This window comes from Oryctolagus cuniculus, chromosome 7 (genome assembly GCF_964237555.1).
Source record: "Oryctolagus cuniculus chromosome 7, mOryCun1.1, whole genome shotgun sequence".
In the NCBI taxonomy this organism is placed as follows: Eukaryota; Metazoa; Chordata; class Mammalia; order Lagomorpha; family Leporidae; genus Oryctolagus; species Oryctolagus cuniculus.
The window spans coordinates 104101264-104126540 of NC_091438.1; the positions used below are offsets into that span (position 1 = coordinate 104101264).

At 38.7% G+C, this 25277-nt stretch overlaps 1 protein-coding gene across 3 annotated transcripts; it reads left to right on the forward strand.

Annotated features, from left to right (window-relative positions):
• The first annotated feature begins 1663 nt into the window (after positions 1-1663).
• Positions 1664-24914, forward strand: RPE65 (retinoid isomerohydrolase RPE65). Of its 3 annotated transcripts, none has more exons than XM_002715929.5 (14): positions 1664-1807; positions 2920-3002; positions 5129-5279; positions 7603-7710; positions 7812-7953; positions 11805-11952; positions 13144-13225; positions 13461-13593; positions 13692-13831; positions 14488-14617; positions 21468-21582; positions 21680-21774; positions 21893-22004; positions 24037-24914. In XM_002715929.5, exons 1-14 carry the CDS (start codon positions 1797-1799, stop codon positions 24186-24188), a joined length of 1602 nt encoding a protein of 533 aa, XP_002715975.1. In that variant the 5' UTR covers positions 1664-1796; the 3' UTR covers positions 24189-24914. The 3 variants fall into 3 exon arrangements, 2 of the variants coding, with proteins under 2 accessions (XP_002715975.1, XP_051712325.1); XM_051856365.2 differs by lacking the exon at positions 2920-3002 and adding an exon at positions 2805-2874 and having other exon boundaries at positions 1730-1807; positions 24037-24434; XR_007923603.2 differs by lacking the exons at positions 13144-13225; positions 14488-14617; positions 21468-21582; ... (1 more) ...; positions 21893-22004; positions 24037-24914 and having other exon boundaries at positions 1692-1807; positions 13692-13708.
• The last annotated feature ends 363 nt before the right edge of the window (positions 24915-25277 follow it).

Below are 25277 nucleotides of genomic sequence, written 5' to 3' on the forward strand. Positions count from 1 at the left end.
ATCTCTTGAGTCTGACCATTTATAACCATTCCCAATGCATCCTCCTGGGTCAGCCATCTTCTCATGTTTGGTCTGTGTCTCCTTGTAGCTTATCTTGCCCAAATCTTCTCCCAATGTATTATCCACAATGTAATCCAAGTGATCTTAATGAAATGTAAATTAGTTCATAACATTTCTGAATAAAACACTTCAGTGATTTCCCTCTCATGATATGGGTCTCTGTTTCTGTCCATGGTTTACATGGTTCTACAAAATCTGGCTTATCATTATCTCTAGTATAGTTCATCCCTGGCTGTTTGTTAACCCAAAGACTCTTCTATATTCCCTTTGACTCGCTGAATTTTATATATTCTTCCTACCACAGCTTAGCTCCTTCCTCTTTCTTCTGAGACTTATTAATACCAACATATGCTCTTCTTGACAGGTGGTATCATATACTACCTGGAGACAGGGCTCTTAGTTGCAGATAGCAAAACCAATTCTACATAATTAAGCAGAACACAAATATTTAAAATATTAAGAAACTAGCAGAATGTCTGGGATGGCTAAGCATGGTGCTTGGAGGCTACCCAGACAGTAATGATGTCCTAGACTCCTCTGTAGAATGACTTTAGGGGGCCACTACAACTTTGGATAAACAGAGAAACTTGATAACTTGGCACTGGGTGCTTCCACTTGGAGCTCTGCACCGCCTCTGATTGGTGGATTCCAGGTCACAGGCTGTGCCTTCACTGCAGCACAGGCTGGGAGAGTAAGCTTTTGTCATCCACCTTGGAGAGTGCTCAGATTGTTACATGGTTTGCCTGAAAAAAAGCTCCAGGATAAGTATCCATAACCACATATTCAATTCAAAATCATTCATGAGTTTCTCAAAAAAGTTTGAGGTTTGAAGCAGGTATAGAATATATCTTTTCTGTTTTTCAGGGCCTTTTTTGTGCAAAACAAGAAGGCTTACTAAAACTTTGCAAATATATGAATAAAAAGTGCCCTGTTCTTCCTGGGTGAAGACCACACAGTAGTAGACAGGGGGGTGAGGTCAAGAGCAGGCTAGAATAGGGTCATGCAAGAATATGATGAGTTTCTTCCTCAACAAATCAAAAGGACCTGGCTGATGTTCTCAGCCTCATGGGAAGAATTTGAACACTCACTGGTACCAGGGAGGCAGCCGTGGAAGATGATAGGCACTACAATGTGTTTCTGTAACACTCTGCACTTTTCCAATCTTAACACTAACTGAATTTATATTGAATAGCTTGTTAGTTTCCTGTCACCCTTACAAAGAGATAAGGTCTGTGAAGGCAACCCTCATCTCTACCTGGTCTGTGGGTGATGTATAAGAGATATTTTTAAATAGAAGTGGATGAATAAATGCACAAGTGAGTGAGAGTGAAAATGAAGGCATAGAGGTAGTACAGGGATGTGGTTGCCAGAGAATGGTGCCAGGGTCCAGTGGGATGACTTGGATCAGCTCCGGCCTGCCACTGGCCACTCCCACACAGCTCCTTGCTTTCTAATCCGCTTCTCATTCTCTTTGGGAAGGATTGAGGTCCCTGGAAAACAGCCAAAAAAACTGTTATGGGAACAAGGAGCCCAAATAAAGCCCAAGCATGCATGGGAGGATTTGAGTTCTGAAAGCCACTTCTGTTTCCTCTCCCTCAGCTGAGGGGGCGGGGAAAAGTTCTCAAAGCCATAACTCCTTTTACAGAGAATTAGAAGGCATATAAAGGCCCTGGCTGAGGACTTACTCCCTCAATCTGCACTTGCTGCAAGAACTCTCGATCCTCCACTGACAGAAAATGTCTATCCAGTGAGTATCTCTGGGAAATTTTTTAAAATGCCGTGGTGATGGCATTATATGGTCAAGGGGCGATTTCAAGGGCTCCTGAAGACAAAGCGTTGTTAGATAGCCTATTTGCCTATGACCCTTGTGTCTAGCTGGGGGAATGTTTTGCTATTTATATATTAAAGCAAATATCTAGACTTCAGGTCTAAGTTATGGTAGGATTCGGGGGACTTAGACTGGGGCTAACAAGCAGTTATAAGCACAAGGATCTCAGGCAGACATGGGTTCCCTCCCCTTCTCATCCAGTCATCTCCTATGGGCAGATTACTTAACTTTTTTAAATCTAGGTTTTTCCTTTTATATGGAAGTGATGTAACAACAATACTTATCACATTGTGTTATGAGATTTAAATGAGCTCATACCATGCAAAGATCTTTTTGTAGTAAGCACATAGCACATACTAAATACAATGTAATTGCTATAGTGAGACTGTGAAGAGCTGTCACTCTAAGAACCTGTAATACGGAGCCAAAATGAGGTGGTAGGAAACAAGCAAAAATATGGAATCTGAATCTCCTCTCTATTTTTATAAACTACTATATAGCTCATATGGATTGGTAAAGAAATGAGATGATGGGAAGAAATGATAGTATAGTAGGTGAATATTGAACAGTAAGGTACTGGACCCAAAAAGCTGTCATCCCCAACCACAGGAGAGAGAGGAAGGAGGCAAGCAATCAGTGATGCAGTCAGCTCAGAGTATTGGTTGAGCTAAGATCTCTCTGTGGGAAGGACCCTGTCTAGGACTACCATTCAGGAAGAAAAGTGGCAGCCACAGTATTAGTAGATTAGTCTTCACAAATATGGGAAAACTGCCAAAGGTAAGATTAAATCCACTGAGACTGCTGACATTAAAGAGAGCCCATTTCCTCTGACCTGAAAGAGGGAGCACTGAGCTGAGCCCCCTTCTGAACACAAGCATGCTTGTCTCCCTCTAACCCTATGTGCTCCCTGACACAGGCTTTGGTGAACTGGCACAGAGCAAAGGGCACCTTCTGTCCCAGAGTGCTGTCTGTCTTCTCAGGCTTCTGTGAGTATCAGCATGGGCTCCTTCCTCATTACCGTACCTTTTCAGAGTCGAGCATCCTGCTGGTGGTTACAAGAAACTGTTTGAAACCGTGGAAGAACTATCCTCACCCCTCACAGCTCATGTTACAGGTTGGTCTTGCCCATCTGGAAGGCGTTCTCCGTTTTTGCTGAGGTCTCTCTGCTCCAGCCTCTCACTCAGTGAGAGTGCTGGTCTTCCTCTAGGACACAGGGAGGGGAATGGGGAGGCATGGGGTTTTTTTATACCAAGAACCCATTTCCTCTCATTTAACTTCATTTCTGTAATGTAGAAAAATAAGACTTAACTGGGATTCCTTGAGGACCAACACTACACTTTTGTCATCTTCACACCGACAGCACCTAGCTCAATGCCTGGCACATAGTAAATGTCCTATAAATGTCTGTTCCACTGGTGTCTGAATAATCTGGTAACATTGCATTGAAGGGTAGTGAAGTTCATGCCCCTTCTATTGCAAGAGTGTTGCTTCTGGAGTCAGCAAGATGTAGGTGCTACTCACAGCTCTATGAGTCCACTATCTGTGAACTCTACAAATAACTTAAAACTTCTGCGCCTCACCTACCGAAACTGAAATTTACTTTGTAAGGATATAGTGAAGATTAAATGAGGTTATGGAAATAGAATGATCCAACACAAAGTGATCAAGTGACATTGGTTGTCTTTGCACAGAGACATTATGTGGTCCTAATCTCTTCTCCTGGGGTCACGTAGTGGTATAGGGATGGTCAAAACCTTGGCAATTCTCTCTTCCCAGTTTCCCCTTCTGTAGATGAGCCAGGTGCTTTCTCAACTGGATTCCGATGTTAACAATCTGGACAATAGTAATCAAATTACCATTGTACCTTTTGGTTAAGCCATGCCTTCTCTTCAAATTTTCATATCTTACCAATTGCAACTGAGCTATAGGAAGTAATCCATTTGAAATCCATAAGCTGTACTTTGGAAATTTATATTCATTAAATAAAAGTTAAAAAAAAAAAAAAGAAAATGAAATACATCCTCTGTGATAGTCTGCAGCATGTGGGGGAAAAAAAAAAAATCCTGGTAAGGATTCAGCAAATACTTCCCAATGCTGTATTTTTCAAAAGACATAAAACTAACTGGAAAAACTCAAAGTCCTAACAGCCTATACTGGGTTCCCCTCATTTTGCAGATGAACAAACTGAGGCCAGAGATGGCATGTGCACATTGTGAACCAACATCCTGGTTCCCAGCACTCTGCCCTATGTTCTTGCTGTTACTGCAGATAAATTTAATCTGGACAGTGGTTCACACTCTCGGAGGATGTAGCTCTAAAATTTAAAAAGCCAGTATTCTGGTTGTTTCATTTCAATGGTTTCTTTTATAGAGACATTTTTAAATATCTTGGTCCTCACTCCAAATCAACCCTTCTATCTTTCAGTTGTACAAAATGCATCAAGAAAATTGAAATTCTCTTTAAAAGTGAGGTGACAAAAAAAGTGATGTATATGAGTGAAATTGACATTTTGAGATTTGATTATTGTTTATAGCTCTGTCTATACTCCTGAGGAACAATGTTTTTTTTTTTCCTACTTACTACTTGTTGAATTCTTTATTAAGTGGGGGATAAAGCTTGTGATTTTAAAGTACATTGAAAGTATGTCATTGCAAAAATTAAAAGAAAAATAAGAAAGGAAGGAGGATTTGAGTCAGGGAGGGTGGAAGTATCATTATATTCTTAAAATCATATATATGAAATACATGGATTTGTTCCCTTTAAAAAGAAATGGAAAAACAAATTGTTTCCTTTATATAAATAAAATTAAAAAGAAATGGAAAAACAAATAAATAAGTAAATAAATAAATAAAAATTAACATTAGGAATGAAAATGAAAAAGTGACTTTAAAAAAAAACGTGAGCTGGCCAAAAGGCAAATGGATTGGTATCTGAATAATTTTATTAGGTGGAGAATACCATTGATCTCAAGATGCTTTTCCCTCATTCCTTCCAACGCTTTGTTCAAACGCTGAAGTGTTATACATTCTCTACCACTTGGCCTCCTAATGAAAGTAGACTCAAGCCAGCAGAAAGTATGAAGTGTGTCCAGCATGAGAGCTGGAAGCAGACATTACTGCCAGCTTTGTTAAAAAGATTCTGCCCACTCAGGCTGCTAATAATCTCTTTGCCCTACCAAGGACAAGTCCAGTCCAAAGGCAGGGGTCAGAAGCAATATTCTGTGTCTCACCTTCGCCACAGGCAGGATCCCCCTGTGGCTCACTGGAAGTCTCCTTCGATGTGGGCCAGGACTCTTTGAAGTTGGATCTGAGCCATTTTACCACCTGTTTGATGGGCAAGCCCTGCTGCACAAGTTTGACTTCAAAGAAGGACACGTCACCTACCATAGAAGGTAAAGGAACACTAGGTCTACTCTGCTTCTAGGAATTGTGGAGACTCTCTCAGATCCTATTCCCCATGTGGCGCTGCTTCTTAATCTCCTGAACCCAACAGAAGACCTAAACTGAAAGGACTTCCAAAAGTTAGTAGGAAATCTAGTTAAAAGCTAATGTTATTTTTGGTGCAAAAAATTTTGAAATCCATGCAGAGTTTTTTTTTGCCATATGCATGTGCCATGAACTTTTTAGAGACTTCTCATGTACCCACCTCCGTCTCAGGAGAATCCCCCTGGGTTAGTATATCTGTATGGACACCAGGAACCCTACTATGGGATAAAGAAGAAGCTAATACAAGAGTTTTGGGGTCTGACATAGTTGACTTCAAATCCTATGTCCACCAGACACCATTTTCCTAGGTGGCTAACTTTGACAGGACATTGACATGTTATTTTTGTTTCTGTCATCTGTGAAATTGGACAAATATTTAAATTTGTTTCATAAGCCTGTTACAGAGACTCAATAAGAACACTACCTAGTACATAAGAAACAGTAATAGTAAAAGTCACTATCATGGTTATTATTGTTATTATAACTATTAGCAATCTTGTCTTCTTTCTTTTTTATAATCAGAAAGAACTAGGAAGGAAAAAAGGGAGCCACAGAGGAAAGAAGGACCTGGTACATCATGGTGTTCCCAGTAACAGAAATTTCGTAAAAATGAAAGATTGTTACTGAAAGTTGAGGTCATCCCTCCAGGAGGCCCCCATTAATACCACAGTAAAGATTTTGTCTCCTACTTCAGTGCTCAGGCCATTTCAAGGCTCCATAGATCACCACAAATTTTAGGCATTTTGAAGAGACATCAAAAGGTAAAATAATTGGAGATTTAAAGTAGTCAGGATAACCTGGGTTGTAATAGAAGATAAATAGTTCATGTCAAAGCAAAAATTAGCTATGAAAGCAGAGTTTAGCATTCAGACCTTGGTACCTTTTCCTTTCCATGAAAGTGCAAAATCAGATTTTAACTGACTCTTCACATGAGAAATCCTGACCAATGTATGCAACCAGTGTGGGATATGGTTCAGAAGATCTGCCTGTGCGAGAGATTGAATTCAAGACTGCCTACTTTTTAAAGTAGTAAATTGAATTTTAAAGTTGAAAAAAAGGGAGGGACAGTGGAAAATTGAAAGGAATTCAACCAAGCCGGCGCCATGGCTCACTTGGCTAATCCTCCGCCTGTGACGCTGGCACCCCTGGTTCTAGTCCCGGTCGGGGCACAGGATTCTGTCCCGCTTGCTCCTCCAGTCCAGCTCTCTGCTGTGGCCTGGCAGTGCAGTGGAGGATGGCCCAAGTGCTTGGGCACTGCACCCTCATGGGAGACCAGGATAAGTACCTGGCTCCTGGCTTCGGATCAGCACAGTGCGCTGGCTTCGGCCATTTTGGGGGTGAACCAACAGAAGGAAGACCTTTCTCTCTGTCTCTCTCTCTCTTACTGTCCACTCTGCCTGTCAAAAAAAAAAAAAAGGAATACAACTTGACACATCATGTCTTATAATTTCCCACCAAGGATACCTTGATAGGTGCTGGGCTACAGAGTAGAGGACCTATATGAACTACTTATGGGGCTGCCTGGTGTGATATGGAAATTTCACATTGTCTGGCTCTAGTCAACTTGTGTTTTAATCCAGCTTAGTAACATATGCCAATCACTTAACTTCTGTTAACCTCAGATTCCTCGTCTGCCACTGTGAGGGTCAGAAGACATAAGTGTAGGTGTCTGCATCGTGGTGTAGTAGTTTAAGCCTCCACTTACTACACCAGCATCCCATATGAGAGCACTAGTTGAAGCCTGGCTTATCCGCTTCCAACCAAGCCTCCTGCTAATGTGCTTGGGGAAGCAACAGAAGATGGCCCAAGTACTTGGGCCCCAGGCCATCTTCACGGAAGACCAGGATAGAGTTCCTGGCTCCTTTCATCAGACTGGCCCAGATCTGGCTGTTTCAGCCATCTGGGAAGTAAGCTAACAAATGGAAGATCTCTCTCTCTCTCTTTGCCTTTCTCTCTGTCTCTCCCCCTCTCTCTGTTGCTCTGCATTTCTGAATATATAAATAAATAAATCTTTAAGAAAGAAGAATATATAAATTTAAGCTCTTGGCACATTGCCTCTTTCCCCCATGGTGACTCCAAGAGAGGGAGCTGATAATGTTCTTTATTCTTTGTGTTAGGTGTTTACGATTCTGTTTTAATGAGAACACACACAGTGACCATGTTAAATTCCAAGGGATTGCTCTGATTATCTCTGTCTGTGGTCTTTTCCCGTGTCTCAATGTCCTTCAGGTTTATCCGCACTGATGCCTATGTACGAGCAATGACTGAGAAAAGGATCGTCATAACAGAATTTGGCACCTGTGCTTTCCCAGATCCCTGCAAGAATATATTTTCCAGGTTACTGAAACCAAATTGCAAGTTATTAAAGAATTTTACATTTTCCCTTTTTTCTCATGACTTGAAAGTTATTGGACTGAAAAATTCATTTGCTTCTTCAGGTTTTTTTCTTACTTTCGAGGAGTGGAGGTTACAGACAATGCCCTTGTAAACATCTATCCAGTGGGGGAAGATTACTATGCCTGCACAGAGACCAACTTCATTACCAAGATTAATCCAGAAACCTTGGAGACAATTAAGCAGGTAGGACAAAGTGCTCAGTTTACCTCTCTCAGGAAATTAAAATTTGGAACTTAAAACTAAGTTAGCTATGGAATCTGGTGGAAAGAATGTAAAAGTCAGCTTAAGTTTCAAATCTTTCTTTATCACCAACTACTAGTGATGCAACATAGAGAAAATTTTCTTTCATCTACAATATTTTAAATATTTATATGGATAGGAATAAAATTTTACCAATTACCTAACATAGCCATTCATTCATTTATTCATAACACAAATATTTATTGAGTGATTTCTTTGGACTAAAACTTACACTAACCATAAGAAATACATAAATGAATATGGGTCATTGCCAATACATGGTCCTTGCCCTCCATGACTTTTATATGCTGGCATGGACGTGGTACATAAAGTGCTCAGAAACTTGTAGCTATTAACACCAAAAACTCTTCCAGTCTCAGTTTTAGGCAAATAGTTCTAGGTGCCAATTCTTCCCCTTTTTGACTCTTCTCATTGGAAATAAAGCTATTTCTTAACTGAAATGGCATACAGCAAAATATCATATATATCACAAAGTGACAAAACTTTGTTGAGAATTTAGGCAATCTCTATGCAGCATTTCTTAAGATAGGCCCTCATTTCAACCAGCATTTATTAAGACATCCCTGTTTACAAAACATTCTTCTTATCTGCAGAAGCTTAGCATTGGATAGAAAAATCAAACAAGTACATAACTTTAATAGGACACAACATGATACGAGCCCTCTTTGAAAAGGAAAATCTAGGACAGCACATCTAAGATAGATTACTTCTGTAAGTAGTCGGGGATGCAAGGCTGAGTAGATGAAGGATAGATCAAGGAAGTCTCAAAGGGCTTGCACTTGACTGTAAGGTAAAGAAGACATGGGACTTCAGTGAACTTAGAGAACAACATTCTATATGAAGACAGTAACATGAAAAAAGGAATAGAGGTGGGAAAATAAAAAATTACTCTTTAGTTAGTGTCTAGACTTGTAGTACTTCTTAATAGAAGTACTAGTGGCATGTGCAAGAGGTAACTTTGCACTCTGGGAACTGTCTCATACATAGCAGAGGTTTCAAGTCCTTGGCCTCATCCATTAAATATCAATCATGTCCTTAACCATGGTACAAACACAAAATACCTCTGAAATTTTTAACTCTCCCAGACGTGAGTTGGGGGAAAGTAGAGATACTGCCACTTAAGAATTAGTCATTAAGCTTATGCGATGTCAAGGGAAATCATATGGAAAAGGGTAGGATAAAACAAAAAGCTTGATTAATGGTAGAAATATTGGAATAAGTTGTTTAGACAATGAGAAACTGCTGAAAGGTTCTTGAAGAAGTGGTAGAAGCAGAACTGTACTTTAGGATATTTAACTGGGAAGCTACATGTGGAAGCTCATTTAGAGAAGAACTGAAGCTGAATTTCTAAACCATCCACTTGACTGTGGTAGTGAATTTGTATTCTAGTTGCATGGTACATTAATTGAAATGCAGAAGCTATGGTATGGCTCCAGAAGAGATTTTATTAGGGGTTACATTCCATTGTGAATAGAACTACCTCCTGATTTCATATAAAAATGTAGTTTGAAAGATTGAGATTTCATCTGTTTACTATCACTGAAATAGCCTCCCAACCACTGCCTTTCCTCCAGCCTGATTTTCTTAAAAAGAATTTCCTCAAGACAGCAGAATCAGTTTTTCTAAAATTCGGAAATGATTGGGCTTTTAGCATAGTGGTTAATATCCTGCTCTTCTATACTGGAGTGCCTATTAATGCACACCCTGAGAGGCAGCAGGTGATGACTCAAGAACCTGGATCACTGCCACCCGTGTGGGATACATGACTTGAGTTCCCAGCTTCAGCCCTGGTCTAGCCCTGGGCATCACAAGCACTTGAAGAGTAAACCAGTAATGAGAGAGCTCTCTCTCTATCTCTCTTTCACTCTCTCTTTCTCCCCTCTGTCTCTGTTCTCTGATTTTCAAATAAATAAATACATAGCTTTAAAACATTTAGTACAAATGCAAATGTGTCATTCTATGTAGAGCATCATAGTTTCCAAGGTAAAGTCCAAATAAAGGCCTTTATGGCAGGCCTGTCTTATTTCCCCTCCCCCACCCATTCCTTTACATCAATCATCCCATAACATAGGCTATTTCCAAATTCTGTCCCTTTACATTAGGACTCCTACCCCCTGGCACACGTCATCCTGGTTAAATTCTATTTACCTCTGAAGCATTCGCTGGAGCCCTGACACCTGAAAAACCTGACGAATCCCACAGTCTAGGTTAGATTGTGTCTCTTTAGATACATTTTTTGTATTTAGTGCACGTTATGCCAGTTTATTGGTCTAATGCAGTGCTAGCCAATAGAACTTTATTTCACTATGAAAATTTTCTATTTCTTCGTTGTCTAAGTGCTATCTATGACTTAAAATGTGGCTAATGTGACAGAGGAGCTGAATTTCAAGTTTTATCTGATTATAATTAATTTAAATTTAAATCACTACAAACAACTAGTGTCTACCATGTTCTATGGCACAGGTCTGAGCTGATTTTCTTGAAAGCAAGAATCTTTGTTCTCCTAGACCCTGGCACAGTGCTTGACACAAACTAGAAGCTCAGGGAAAACTTGATGAGTAATTGAGTGTTGAATGACTGAATGTCTTGTTTACTATTTAAATAAGGGTGCTAAGGGGTCCCTATGATTTAAAAAATAGTCTCTGAATCAAATAGAAAGAATCTGGGTTAGATAAAAAATGTACTCCATTAATTATTCACAGAAAAAGTCTTGACCGAGTAGACCATAGGTAGAAATTCTAGTGCTGTTTGCCAGCATGTGTCTCTGTACCCTTGAGGAAGACATTTGACCTCTCTGGGACCTAATTTCTCCTTCTGAACACTAGGCGATTTTTGTGATATATTTGTACTTCTGAATTTCTTAGGAATTAAAATGCTGAATTCTCTCTTCAGAAATGTTTGCATTTAATTTGAGGAGATTCATGATTCCTTCAAGTCTATTTAGATTAATATTTTCTATCATGAGGTCCCTTTCAATTCCCAACACATAATCTATGCAACATACTATGTTTGGTACTTAGATTATACCATACAAACTTACCATTTTTATAAATTGAAAATTATTGACTATCAATGATTTCACAAAATTCAATGCAATACAGTAAGAAGAGTATAAAGAAGACACAGGATTCAAATTTATCATTGTTTGTGCAGAAAAACAAAAAAAGGTAACTAACCAGAGCCATCTATGGTATATATCAAGTGAGGGGCACAGTCGCAGAGAACTCCAGATTTAAGACACTCGCAGAAATAGTATGGGGGTTGGAGGAGAGCTCAGCGCTGAAGGTAGGACTTCAGGCAAATCTGAAAAAGGGTGAGATCCACAGAGATGGAAAGAAAGATAACATGCCCTTGGAGTGAGATTGCAAGAGATAATGGTGGGGTCAGATCTAAGGTCAAAATAAATGCAGGGACCAGCGCTGTGGCTTAGCCAGTAAGGCTGCCACCTGCAGTGCTGGCATCCCATATGGGCACCGGCTTGAGTCCCGGCTGCTCCACTTCTAATCCAGATCTCTTCGGTGGCCTGGGAAAGCAGTGGAAAATGGCCCAAGTCCTTGGGCCCCTGCACCCACATGGGAGATCTGTGTCATAGCTCCAGCTGTTGCAGCCATCTGGGGAGTGAACAAGTGGATGAAAGACTTCTCTCTCTCTCTCTCTCTCTCTCTCTCTCTCTCCCTCTTTCCCTCCCTCTCTGTAACTCTGCCTTTCAAATAAATAAATATTTTTTAAGAAGTAAATTCTTAAGACACATGATGCTTGCTCTCCTTTCATAGGTTGATCTTTGCAATTATGTCTCTGTCAATGGAGCCACTGCTCACCCCCACATTGAAAGTGATGGAACAGTTTACAACATTGGTAATTGTTTTGGGAAAAATTTTTCAATTGCCTACAATATTGTAAAGATCCCTCCACTGCAAGCAGGTGAGTTTACCAATCTTTCTTCTTCTGAAATCAAGTATTTCAGTATTGTGAGGTCACTGGAAAGACATGATACAAGATCAGAATAACAGGATAACATTATATACTAGTTAAGCTACCCTCAAACTTTAGAACAATTACTCTCATCCATACAGCACAGCAGGAAATAACCACTAGAAAATACAGAAAACAGGCTGTCAAGTTCTATTCTACAACATTTAAAGATCTAGCATATAGGATCACATATGATTTAGATTCAAATCCAGCAAACATTTATTGAGCAGTTATTCATGTGCTAGGCAAAGTTGAATTGAACATGTATACATGTATATGTGCATAACAGCATACATATGTATATATGATTATACTACCTATTTTCCATTTGATTTCCAAAACTACAGGTAAATCTATTAACTCTTAATTATACTTTGGAGAACAAATTTGCAGTAGGGAAAGTACTCTAGAATTCTCCATTTATCCTCTATTAACTGCCAAGTTCCTTGATTATTATCTTAATGATAACTGAATTCATGATTATTTGAATTCATATGGATTTTGGCATAGTATTGTTTAATATAGTTCCCTAAGTATAGCACCTCTACCAGCAGTGTCATCTGAGAGCCTTATAGAAATATTAATATTGCGTCCCACCCTAGGCAGACTGAGAGAAATTCTGACAATGGCATCTGGTCTACAATCAGTACTTTAAGAAACATTTAATATGATTTTTCTGATGCACACTAAGGTTTGAGGATCATTGACTTTGTAGTAAATGAACTTTAATGTGCATAAGAATCATTGTACAGAGTTATTGACACAAATCCTTCTATACTATCCTTCCCAGGCATCTTAAAATATTGTCAAAGGCATTTTGAACATACTGACATTTTGCCTTAATCCTCTGACATAAAACCTAACTCCAGCTGTTGCAAGATGCGACTCCACTATATTCTGCATGCCACATCCCATTTGAGTTCACTTTTCCAAATCTGCTGCTATTTGGATTTTCCTGGGTGATTGCAGCTTCACATGAAATTTCTTTAAGAAATGCCAATAACTGAGAAAAAGAAAATGAGCTCTGAAAAAGATCAAGATCTGAAAATGTATTTCTTTGCTTGTATAAGCTGTTCTAAATGCTTTGTATTTTAAAAAACAGAGGCTGTTCCAAAGCCTTTTAAAACCACTTTATTTCAGACAAGGAAGATCCAATAAGCAAGTCAGAGGTCGTTGTACAATTCCCCTGCAGTGATCGATTCAAGCCATCTTACGTCCATAGGTAACTTGAAGGCCTACTATGAATCTGCAGGAAAACTCAAGCTTAAAGATCTTCTTTGCCTACCTTTGATACCAATCCTGATCACAATGTTTCTTGCAGAAAACTAAATTTAAAAATAATTAATTTCAATTGACACTGTTGATTCATATAACTGAGCATACCTTGTGTACACATGTCTGTTTGTGGCTTGAGAATCAGCACTTTCATTAACAAGCCCATTTGTGTTTCTGAACAGTTTTGGTCTGACTCCCAACTACATTGTTTTTGTGGAGACTCCAGTCAAAATTAACCTCTTCAAGTTCCTTTCCTCATGGAGCCTTTGGGGAGCCAACTACATGGATTGTTTTGAGTCCAATGAAACTATGGGGGTGAGTCACATGTATGTTTCTAGGAATGCATGTTCCAAAATGTGTTCTTTCCCCCTTTTGTAGATGAATCAAGATATTTTCCTCATTTTTTTTTTTAGGTTTGGCTTCATATCGCTGATAAAAAAAGAAGGAAATACCTCAATAATAAATACAGGACATCACCTTTCAACCTCTTCCATCACATCAACACCTATGAAGAGAATGACTTTCTGATTGTGGATCTCTGTTGTTGGAAAGGGTAAGAAAGGACATCAGATAAATATTACATCTCCAGGTGCTCAGAGGAATTAGGAGTCTTTTACAGGGACACTGCTCTCAATGTTTAATCTGAATCACACTGAAAAGACAGAGGTATGCGTGAGTCAACAAATGTAATTGAAAAAGCAGTAGGAAGTTGAGGTGAACAGCAATATACACTGAGGATCAAAACTACGGTTAATGATTGAAAACGGATGGAGTCCATGAACCAGACCTGAAAGTAAAAGGTTCTATGACTTAAGAAGTGAACTCAAATTTGGCTCAAACTTGACAAGGTCTCTGGGGAGCCTTCAGTTCTGCTGCCTCTGAGATTAGGACAAAGAGACATGCGTTTTTCAGACCAGCCAAGTCTCTGGAAACATAATGGCCCCTAAGGGCACAAACGGAATGTTGAGTAGAAGAAAGAAAGTATCTGAGGCTACCATTACTTAAATATATCCATGGGGCAAGTTTCTTTGCTTTTTTATTTTCCCCCCTACTGTGGGAAGGAGGAAATGACTGTAAGATACCTGTGCTATTAGCAATTTCGGGATTGTGGAATAAAGAGTAGGCAGGCACCTGTGCTTTTGAAAAGCATGAGTCATCTCTCTAAAATTATTTATAACTGTGCTCATGTTTGACTTCTTATTTTCGCAGATTTGAGTTTGTGTATAATTACTTATATTTAGCCAACTTACGTGAGAACTGGGAAGAGGTGAAAAAAAATGCCAGAAAAGCTCCCCAGCCTGAGGTTCGAAGATACGTACTTCCCTTGAATTTTGACAAGGTAACCTCCCACTACAGAGCTTCATAGTTCAGATATAACCAAAAGTCTTGAAATTTCAGAGATGGAAGAAACTAAAAATAAACTAATTAAACTCACATCCTTTCACAAACAAGGAAACTGAAGCTCAGATGAGTGAAGCAACTTTGGCAAAAGCCAATGGCAACACAACAATATGAGAAATAGGTTTTGTGATTATGAATCTGCTCTTTCAATCACAAAATACTTTGCAAAATGTACTTTCTTTGTGAATAATACAGATCCATTGATTCTTAGGATCCTTTGTCAATACTACAAATAATTTAACTTAAATAATTTGAAATTCTGGAAAGATGAAATATCAAAAATTACCTTTCAGAGAAATGATACCATTGTTTTGTTTTTTCTACCTGTCTCCAGAAATATCACTAGAGGATAAAAATCATTAATAGCATTAGATAATCATGTCATCTCTATTTTGTCTTTCTGTGATTGCCTTGTTTAGAACACCACAGTAACATCAGAATTTTAGTGTGATGGAAATGCCAAATTCAAGAAAAATGGAATTTTCACATATACATGCATGAACATACACTCTCTTTTATGTCGATCTAACCCTAGTTGCACACTAGGGGCTGAGGCAGCTAAACAGAATGCAAACACATTGTACCAATGGCTTAGCTCAGATGTTGTGGAAAATAAACCCAATTTTAAACCAGATACTATTTCCCTTAATTATGCTTGTGATCTCTATAAAAACTAAGGAAGTGGAAGAAGCTGAAATTGGGCATTACACATAGGTAAAAGGGCTCCTACAAAGGAACAGAAGCAGGTGAGTATTTGGTACAGTGGTTAAGATACCACTTGGGGGCCATATTCCTTATCAGAGTACCTGGGTTTGAATCTCAGCTCCTCTCCTGATTCCAGCACATTGCTAAAGGCAGCAGGTGAAGGCTCAAGTACTTGGGTCTCTGCCACTCACTTGAGAAACCAAGGTTGAGTTCTCAGCTCTTGGCTTTGGTGTGGCACAGTCTCAGCTGTTGTGGTCATTTGATGGCATAAACTCGTGGATGGGAGATATCTCTGTCTCTCAGTCTCTGTCTCTATCTCTCACTCTCTCCCTATCTCCCTTTCTAATAAAAATAAGCTTGTATAGAAGGTAAAGAGGAATTTAAAGTGCAAGAATTACTACTTTACTACTTAAACATAAAGTCGTTTCTGGACTGGCTCATTATACACATAGGGAAATGGGTACAGGGCAGAGGAATTGAAAAGATGGGTTAAAGTGCTATTGTAAAGGGCTTTATAAATGTGTGTCACAGCAATGGCATGCAGCCATGTTTGCCCAATGTGCTCAGGTCTGTGTTTCTAACTCTGGTGTCATCATGAGGGACAGAGTGGAATGAGGGGAGTTTAGAGGCTAGAAGACCCACTAGATGATGAATGCAAAGAGATGAACAAAGAGGATAAATACGTGGATTAACAAATGGCCATTGAAAGATAAAAGAAGATACAAAATAGAGAACTAAATACTGGTAGAATCAATAGGAGTTGGAGTCTCATTATATGTGAGGGGTAAAGAGAAAGGAACATGGGATAACTCAGATTTCTGCCCCAAGCAGTCAATTGGATATTGCTACAATTCACTGAATAGGAAGCATAAAAGTAAGAGAAATGGTTTCCTGGAAAAAGAGTAAGATTTATTGTACAGGTGTTGAGTTGAAACCCAGCAGAAATGTCCAATAGGGAGCTGGTATGCATGGATCTGGAGCTCAGAGAAGAGGTCAAGGGGAGGGATCTGTCTGGGTGCCCTAAGCACTCTTGATATTCCCTTTGGAAGCATATCTGTGGCTTGGAATTGAGTGACCATAAAATACATATCACATAAATGAGTCAGCTGATTTCCACAAACTCTTAACTGTGTTAATAAAATCACAATCATCTTTAAAGAATGATGATTTAAAGAATCATCTTTAAAAGATGATCAATAAATTTCAGTACCCACATTCTAACTTGAAGAAAAAGGAAAGATTTTTCTAAATGTGTGGCCATCATTTCCTGAAGAAAGATCACTCAAGTATAGAATTAGGAACTTCAGTGATGATGAAAAATGCCTAATGTCACCCAAATCCTTGCCTTCTCTTTCTCCCAACAGGGACTGAACAGCTGCTACAACAAGTATCACACTGGTTGTCTCAGTGGGAGAGTCAAAGGATACATTGCTTATTCTCATGGATGCCATTACCTAGTGTGGAAGGAAGATGATTCAGAAATGATAATGCATGTCAACATAGGATGAGAACTCTGAGACAGGGATGAATCGACTTATCTAGCCAGAAAATGGAGAAGCCATACTTGTTTGGGGAGATGTATGGAGCAGTTATTTGTAGCCTCAGTATTTTAGCAGATGAGATGGGATTGAAGCAGAACAGTTGAAGACAGGAAGAACAGTTTGAGGAGAGAGCCAGAAATGGAGAAGCAGACAAGCAGGGAAAACTGCCTGCAATCCAACTGATTGGAACGTGGGCAAAAGCAATAGAGGAAATGGGGTAAAAAGCTATGAAAGTGGGTTTTTTTTTCAAGATTGGCTTATTTATTTGAAAGGCAGAGTTACAGAGAGAGAAGGAGAGACAGAAAGAGAGATCCTCCACTCACTGGTTCACTCCACAAATGGCTGCAATAGCCATGGCTGGGCCAGGCCAAAGCCAGGAGCTTCATCCAGGTCTCCCACGTGCGTGCAAAGGCCCAAGCATTTGGGCCATCTTCCTTGGTTTTACTAGGTGCATTACAAGAAGCTGGTTTGGGGGTGAAGCTGCCAGGACGCAAATCGGCGCCCTTATGGGATGGTAGCACTGCGAGCTGTAGCTTAACCGCTACACCACAACACTGGTCCCAAAAGTAGGTTGTTAAACTCAGAAGGACTTAAGGTCAGGCTAAGTGGTTTGCATTTTATTGACATGTAATGCAGAGACATGAAGATATGTGAACAGAAGAAAAGCTGATAGTTACAGATATTTAAATGATATCAAGATATATAAAAATAGATAAATGAGAGTGTAACAGGGAGAAAATATTTTAGATTAATTTTTTTCTAAATGAAACTAATTTTTCCTTCTTTTTGAAGTGAGGAATTCAATAGCCTGAGAATACACAGAAAGTCTCACTCTAACCCCTACCTTCATCTACTCCATTCCATTCACCCTCATTTCTTATTGGTAATTTTATTAGTATCTTCCTTGAGTTTTATTTGTGCAAATATAAGAAAATATAAAATGTATGTATTCATATATATATAATTATTATTTCATTTTCTGTTATACAAAATAATTTTCTATATTCACTGTGAGGATATAAAGATAATGCTATAGATTTCTTATACTGAAGACCTAATTTATATATTTACTTGTTTATGCTATATTTATTTTTTTGAGATGACACATTTTTAATTTACATTATAATCAAATATTAATGGCTCCACTGAATAAAGAGTCCAACAAATAAAATATAAAACTATCATAGTCCAGCAGGAAAATAGGCAAGAGCTAGAAACAATAATCATATGAAAAAATGTTCAACTTCCCTCATATAAAGTAAATTTTAAATAGTCACAAAATAGTTGAAAGAGTATATAATTCTTATCAATTTGACAAAGATTTAAAGCAAAGTTTGACAGAGTATTGCATGTGCAGTAAAACAGATACACACTGGCATTTCTTTCTCTTTTAAATAAAGTTTAGCTCCCACATATAAGAGAAATAAAGGCCTATTTTTAAAAAACCATGTAGGATAAAGAGAAGCAATTCAACTAAAAACCACATAAATAATATGTTTGGCATAGACCTTTGTATTTATTCTGCACATGAATATAAATATGTGTATATAAACACATCACTTTCTTCTTCCCAACATTGCCATAAATGTTTTAAATGCCTATTTCACAAATCTCACAAAATGTGTTTCTCTAACTATTCCTCTGCTACCATTCCTCCCTATCCTAAAATATTCTACTATTCACTCTTAATTCATAGTCAGTACCAGAAAACCCTGTGCATCATCTTCTCAGAATGTTTCCTCTTCCTTCTTTCTTTAGCCAAAATCCCACTCCCCTCTGAGGACATAGGTCTCTCTACCGGCAGCTTCCAAGGGAGCTAGTTTCTTCTCTGTCCACGTTGGGTAGGCGTCCTGGTTTCTCTTTCCTGCTTTCAGACTATTGCTCCTCCATTCACCCTTGAGATTCCCCAACTTTTAATCTTATTTTAGCCATTCAATCAAATAGCCAATTAGTACTACACATAGCCATATATACACCCCTCATTATTTTTTTCATTACTAACCACTGCTTCTATTCCTCTTGGCTCGATAACACTCTGTTCCCAGCTCTAATCCTGTCTGTTATTCTTGAAACATTCAGTATGCCTATCATAATTTATCCTTCTAACAACCCTGCCTGAGTTCCGTGACCTATTGCATGACCTCTTGTCATCTATTCTGTTTCAGCCACTTCTCTTTTCAGAATTATAACCTTAATCGATCAATTCCCGCTCCTGTGATCCTTCTGTAATCTCAGTGTCTTGAAGATGCAATCTGTCTGCCACCTTTTAACTTTGAACCTCGCCTGCCCTGTTGCAATTCCCACTAGCAGCCTCTAATCCATTGAACATCCTACTTTTTCACTATCCACCAATCCCTAGAGTAAGTATGTATCTTCCTCTTTCAATTTAAATTTCATGATTAATGATAATAATCACCCCCATCATATAGATCTTATTTTTCTTGCTTCTTTCTTACTTCATCAAACTGATTTGTCAAAACCATACCCTAGTTAAATTTTACTCTTAAACCATTCTATGTTTATATCTCTGAGGCTGAAAAAAACAATTATGTTAATTGGTCTGATTTTGAATCATGACCACAAACCTGGCTGCTGCAATTTGCCACTTTACTTCCTCTCTCACTTTGCTGGTTAAATATTCCACACCCTCTTACCTTCCAACTTTTCACACCTCCCATGGCAGCACTCATATGCAGTTGATAACTATATTTCCTATTCCTCTGAAACAAATGAAAACTCAAAAAGAACCAGAGGCTCCTACAACCACATTTACCCACCCACCAGCATCTGTACTCATATACTGAATTATCTGTTTTCCTCTCCAGATCACCCACTCAGACTTCACTCTAGCCTCTCTCTCGCTCTCACTCTCTTGCGCGCTCTCTCTCTCTCATCATTCCTCTACCATTTTCAATGGATCACTCACCTCATGCTCTTAGAAATCTTTCTCCTGACTCATTTTGCCTCAACTTCCCATTCCTCCTCTTGGAGGGCACCGGAATACACTCTGCGCCTGTTACAGATTTGTGCTTTAGAGCAGACAATGCGTATTTCCAACTTTCCGTTACACGCAAGGTCGCCGTGACCTACTGTTAGGCCACCTCTCCGTCTGGATATCCAGTAGACATCTCGAGCTGAAGGCAGGGAGGCCTGCGCTTCTTTTGTTCCCCCACGGCCTGCAGTCGCTCTCATCTCCGTGGTGCCCATGCCAATCTTGGTGCCATGCCTGACTTTTCTCTTGTATTCCTCCTCTTCACCACCCCCTGTAGTCTGCAACATACCCATCAGGTCCCCTGATTCTACTCTGGGTCGCTTCTATTCCCATGGGTGGTTTCAGCAGAGCAGCCAATGGGAATGTATTAAAAAGAAGCCAAAGCATGTAACTCCTCCGTTCAAAATCCTTTAGTGCCTCCCCATTGCTCACTCATAGAGGAAGCCGTAGTCCTCATGATGACCTGGAAGCCGCTATACAGTCTGGCCCCATGACTCCTCCCCCTTCTCTTCTCCTCTTCCCCGCCGTGCTGGGTGAGTTGCAGCCACGCTGTTCTCTTTAATTCTCCTCAGCACATGGGCCCTCCAATTTCCTCAGGCCTTTTCACCGTTTATTCTCTTTGCTTGAACACATTGCTAATTTTCTCATCTTCTGGGTTTGTCTCAAATGCCAATTTTTAAAAAGGCCTACCCTTGCCTCTTAACAAATGTGCACCCTTGGTATTTGTGAGCCCCCAACTCTATTAGCCAGTCCACATTCAAGGTATATTATACTCATATGCATGGATTTCAACCAAAATAAAGTTATCTTTTAATTTCACTCTTCCACCAATTTTGAAGTATCCTCATATATTTTAGTTATTAATTGTATTTAGTGTTTAACTTCCTGAACTAAAATGTTAGCTTTATGAAGAAAAGGATTTTATTCTTTGAACTAGCCCCAAAATCTAGGCTAGAGCCTAGAGCAAAACATGTAATCAAGAATTGATTAAATATATTTGAACTTAGAGCTTATAATAATTATGAAAATAATCTGGAAATGCGTGTGCATTTATATGCACCATACATGTGTGAAACAAAAGATCTTCAAAAACATGCAGTTTAGTGGTTTCCCTATGTATTTTTTTTTCTTTTGGAAATATAACTGCAAGGATTGTTTCAAACAAAATTAAAACATAAACTAACTATGGAATAGATAAGTACATTTTTATTGCTTGGGCATTTGAAGTCTTTGTTACTTTTGTTTTGCAGAAAAATGTATTTTTGCTGTTGTTCCTTTGTTTGCAGAAGATATTCCTCAGTGCTTTTCTTCAAGGGTGGTCTCCTTGTACAGCTGAAAAAACTGAGGCCTGAGAGGTTGTGTGACTTCTCCAGGGATCCACAGCCGTGGACCGACGTGGGCACAGACAGCCTGCCCGCGCCGGCCTCATCTTTAATTCCCTGCCTTGTTCCTCCCTGCACATTGAAAAGAGGCAAAGCTCGGGAAGCGTGCAGTTATGACTGCCTGAATTTTCTTCCTGCTCACTGAGGTTTCTGTTACTTCTTTCTTAGGCGGACACAGGCAAGAATCTAGTCACGCTGCCCAACACAACTGCCACGGCGATTCTGTGCAGCGATGAGACCATCTGGCTGGAACCTGAGGTTCTCTTTTCAGGACCTCGCCAAGGTAAAATGGTCTAGAGAAAAAGCTCACACAGGAGGGCACAAGTGTTCCATTTGGAGACATCAAGTGAATTTTCCTAAGCCTGTGCTCTGTTTTGTAGCATTTGAGTTTCCTCAAATCAATTACCAGAAGTACGGCGGGAAACCTTATACATACGCGTATGGACTTGGCCTGAATCACTTCGTTCCCGACAGGGTAATTAATCCATCTTCCTAACATTACAGCAGTGTTTTTGCAACAGTTGCTAGTTAAGCAATGCACATTGACTGATTTTTTTTTTTTTTTTTTTTTTTTTTTTTTGTCTTATAATCAGCTCTGTAAGCTGAACGTCAAAACTAAAGAGACCTGGGTATGGCAAGAGCCGGATTCATACCCATCAGAACCCATCTTTGTTTCTCATCCAGATGCCTTGGAGGAAGATGATGGTAATGACAGCAGTGGATGGGTCTAAACACTCTTTTTAGAGGATTTCTGTGTATTAGCTCAATTACTGCCTCATATTCTGAAACAATTCTTTTTTTTTTTTTTAAAAAGTATATTTAAGGGATAAAACTATATATATTTGATACACATATATGTATACACATTTGAGGAATAGCAAAACAGGCAGGCAGAAAACTCCTATCCTCTGATTTAATCCCAAATGTACACAATGGCCCTGAGCCCAACTGGGGACTGAAGCCAGGAGCAGGGATCTCAATCCAGGTATGCCACGTGAGCAACAAGAACCCAATGACTTGAGTTATCACCCCTGCCCTCTAAGTCTTCAATAGCAGGAAGCTAGTATCAGGAACAGGTGCCAAGAATTTAACCCAGACATATGGGACATGGACTTCTTTTTTTTTTTTTTTTGATTAATTTATTTGAAAGGCAGGGTTACAGAGAGGCAGAGGCAGAAAGAGAGAGAGAAAGAAAGAGAGAGAGGTCTTCCATCTGCTGGTTCATTACCCAAATGGCTACAATGGCCAGAACTGGGCCAAACGGAAGCCAGTAGCCAGGAGCTTTTTCTGGGTCTCCCATGTTGAGTACAGGGGCCAAAGAACTTGGGCCATCTTCCACTGCTTTCCAGGCCATAGCAGAGAGCTGGATCGTAAGGGGAGCAGCCAGGACTTGAATCAGCATCCATATGGGATGCCAGCACTGCAGGCGGTGGCTTTACCCGCTGAACCACAGCGCAGTCCCGAGGACATGGACTTCTTAACCGGCATCTTAACCACTGGGTTAAATCCCTGATCCAGAAATGATTCTCAGTATTGTAAATGGGACAGTACAAAGAAGTTAAACTTACTTGAAAGTAGGCTTCATCTTGTGGTTAGGTCTTATTGACTACTTGTAAAAAAAAATTCTAAGCATCACTGTCTAGATGAGAGAGAAGAAGAAATAGCAGCATGAAATCTAGGTGTTTTTTTGTTTGTTTGTTTGTTTTTTTGTTTTTTTGTTTTTTTGTTTTTTTGTTTTTTTTTTTTGCCTTTTCCAACCAAGACCTATTTCTGATAAAGGACAAAGAAGGAAACTGAGAATTCTGGAGGATCGAAGAGGCAAATTCATGCTTGTGACTGTAGTTTTGATTTGTTCTTTTAAAAACCTGAAGCTAGAGAGGGATCCAGAGCCATAGCCTATAATGTGAAGTTAGTTTAAACAATTCATAGAATAAGAAGATTAAAAGATAAGTCTACTTTGGTAAAAAAAAAAAATTGAATTTCATGAATAATTTTCTCATAATACAAAATTTTTCATAAACTTTTAAAAGAACAATCATATTTATAGATTTGAAAAAATTTTTGCACAAAAGTAAATTTAGCATTTAGTTCTGCTTTCCAGAAGTATCCTCATACAATAACTCCATTACAAAGCATCAGTCTTAGTTAATTATTGATGATAGAGATAGATTATACTTTTTAGGATTAAAATGTGGGTAACCATAGAGAAATGAGACAAAGAATTGTGGAGCCACATCATGCTAAATGATTTTACATAAGTCCAGTCAAAACTGCAAAAAGTTTGTTCTTTTGTTTGAAGGAAGTCAGTTTCCAGACAATTCTTAGAAATCAGATATATTATATCTTACTTTCAAAGTCTCTTAATATAGACTTTTTTGATTACCATAACATTGTTTCTGGCAGTGAGTAAAGCAGACATTTTATTCTCATGTTATAGATAAGAACACAGATCCATTCATTCCATAGTATTTAATGAGTACCTGCTATGTTCTAGGTAGGATATTGAGATACAACAGTGAGTGAATGACCCCTTTCCTGGAGTGATAGTGTAGGGAACAGGATGAGTTAAAAGACTTAGAAAAGTCAGAAATGAAATTGAGTCAAGTGGCTGTTTTTATTTAATCAAGGTAATTCCACTTAAATTATTTCAATTATGTTTAATTATTCCAATTTTGTTTAGTCTGTGAGCCTGGGCTTTTTAAGATTCACTGCTGCCTTATTTACTTCTTATTAACAGGTGTAGTTCTGAGTGTGGTGGTAAGCCCTGGGGCAGGGCAAAAGCCTGCTTATCTCCTGATTCTGAATGCCAAGGACTTGAGTGAAGTTGCCAGGGCTGAAGTGGAGATTAACATCCCTGTCACCTTTCATGGACTATTCAAAAAATCATGAGCATATTCTCATAAGATATGTCTCCAGTGACAAAACTAAGGAAACAGCTTCAGGTCTGCAATCAAATTCTGTTCAGTTTCAGCCTGCTGTATGTCCTGGTTTTAACTTCCAGATGCACCCAGTTTTGCAATGTTTTATGGAAATCGCTGAGTTGAACAAGCAATTCCTTTTTAGTTTTTTTTAAAGTACATAGTGAGATCATCATCCTTTCTCTGTTAGACCATATCTGAAAAGCTCTTTTGAATCTTTAGCAATCAAATAGGATATGAATATAGGCTTATCAAACTGCTTTTTATTTCTGTTATGAAGTGCATTTTAGGTACCTTGTCTGCTCCAATTAATTTTTTACACTTAAAAACCAAAATCCTCTACACCTGATTTGTATGTGGCTTTGATGAATCAACACAGTATCATGCAAAAAAGCTAATTACTAAATTCTGAAACCAGGGACTATCATCTAACAGTAATCATAATAAATGTTTTGCACATATGTGACAGTGTGAAGATTCTCAAGCTTATGAACTCTAACCTTTCCATTTTATATTGACAATTACTATAATTTCTGATTTTATAATGAGGAAACCTATGTCTAATCAACTGAGGCCTGTCAAATAAAAGATGTCTCAGTGATTAAGCAACATATTAAAAGCATATTGAATATGAAACAAGTAAATGTAGTAGTGACTATTTTTTTTGAAAAATAGAAATAAAATCTTTACAAATATATCTACTTCAAATCTGATTATGATGTAATATTTTGGGGGTTATACTGTGTTGCCACTTCTGGTTAATGATAGTTAAGCACTCTGCAATCGCCTGACTGGAGAACATAATATATCATCAACATTCTGATATTAATACATTTTAAGTACTTTTAGTTTTAAATTACCCCTTTATGTGCTGCAGATTGCAAAAAATGGATATTGACAAAGAATCATATGGTACATTTTACTCTTGGTATATATCTTATGCCTGAAAGCATCGTGTATCATTATACTTAACATGATCAACCTCATGTTTCATTAGGTAACAATAGCTTGAAGGAACAGACTGACCATGAGACTTGATGCTTCCATTTGATTTCTTTAC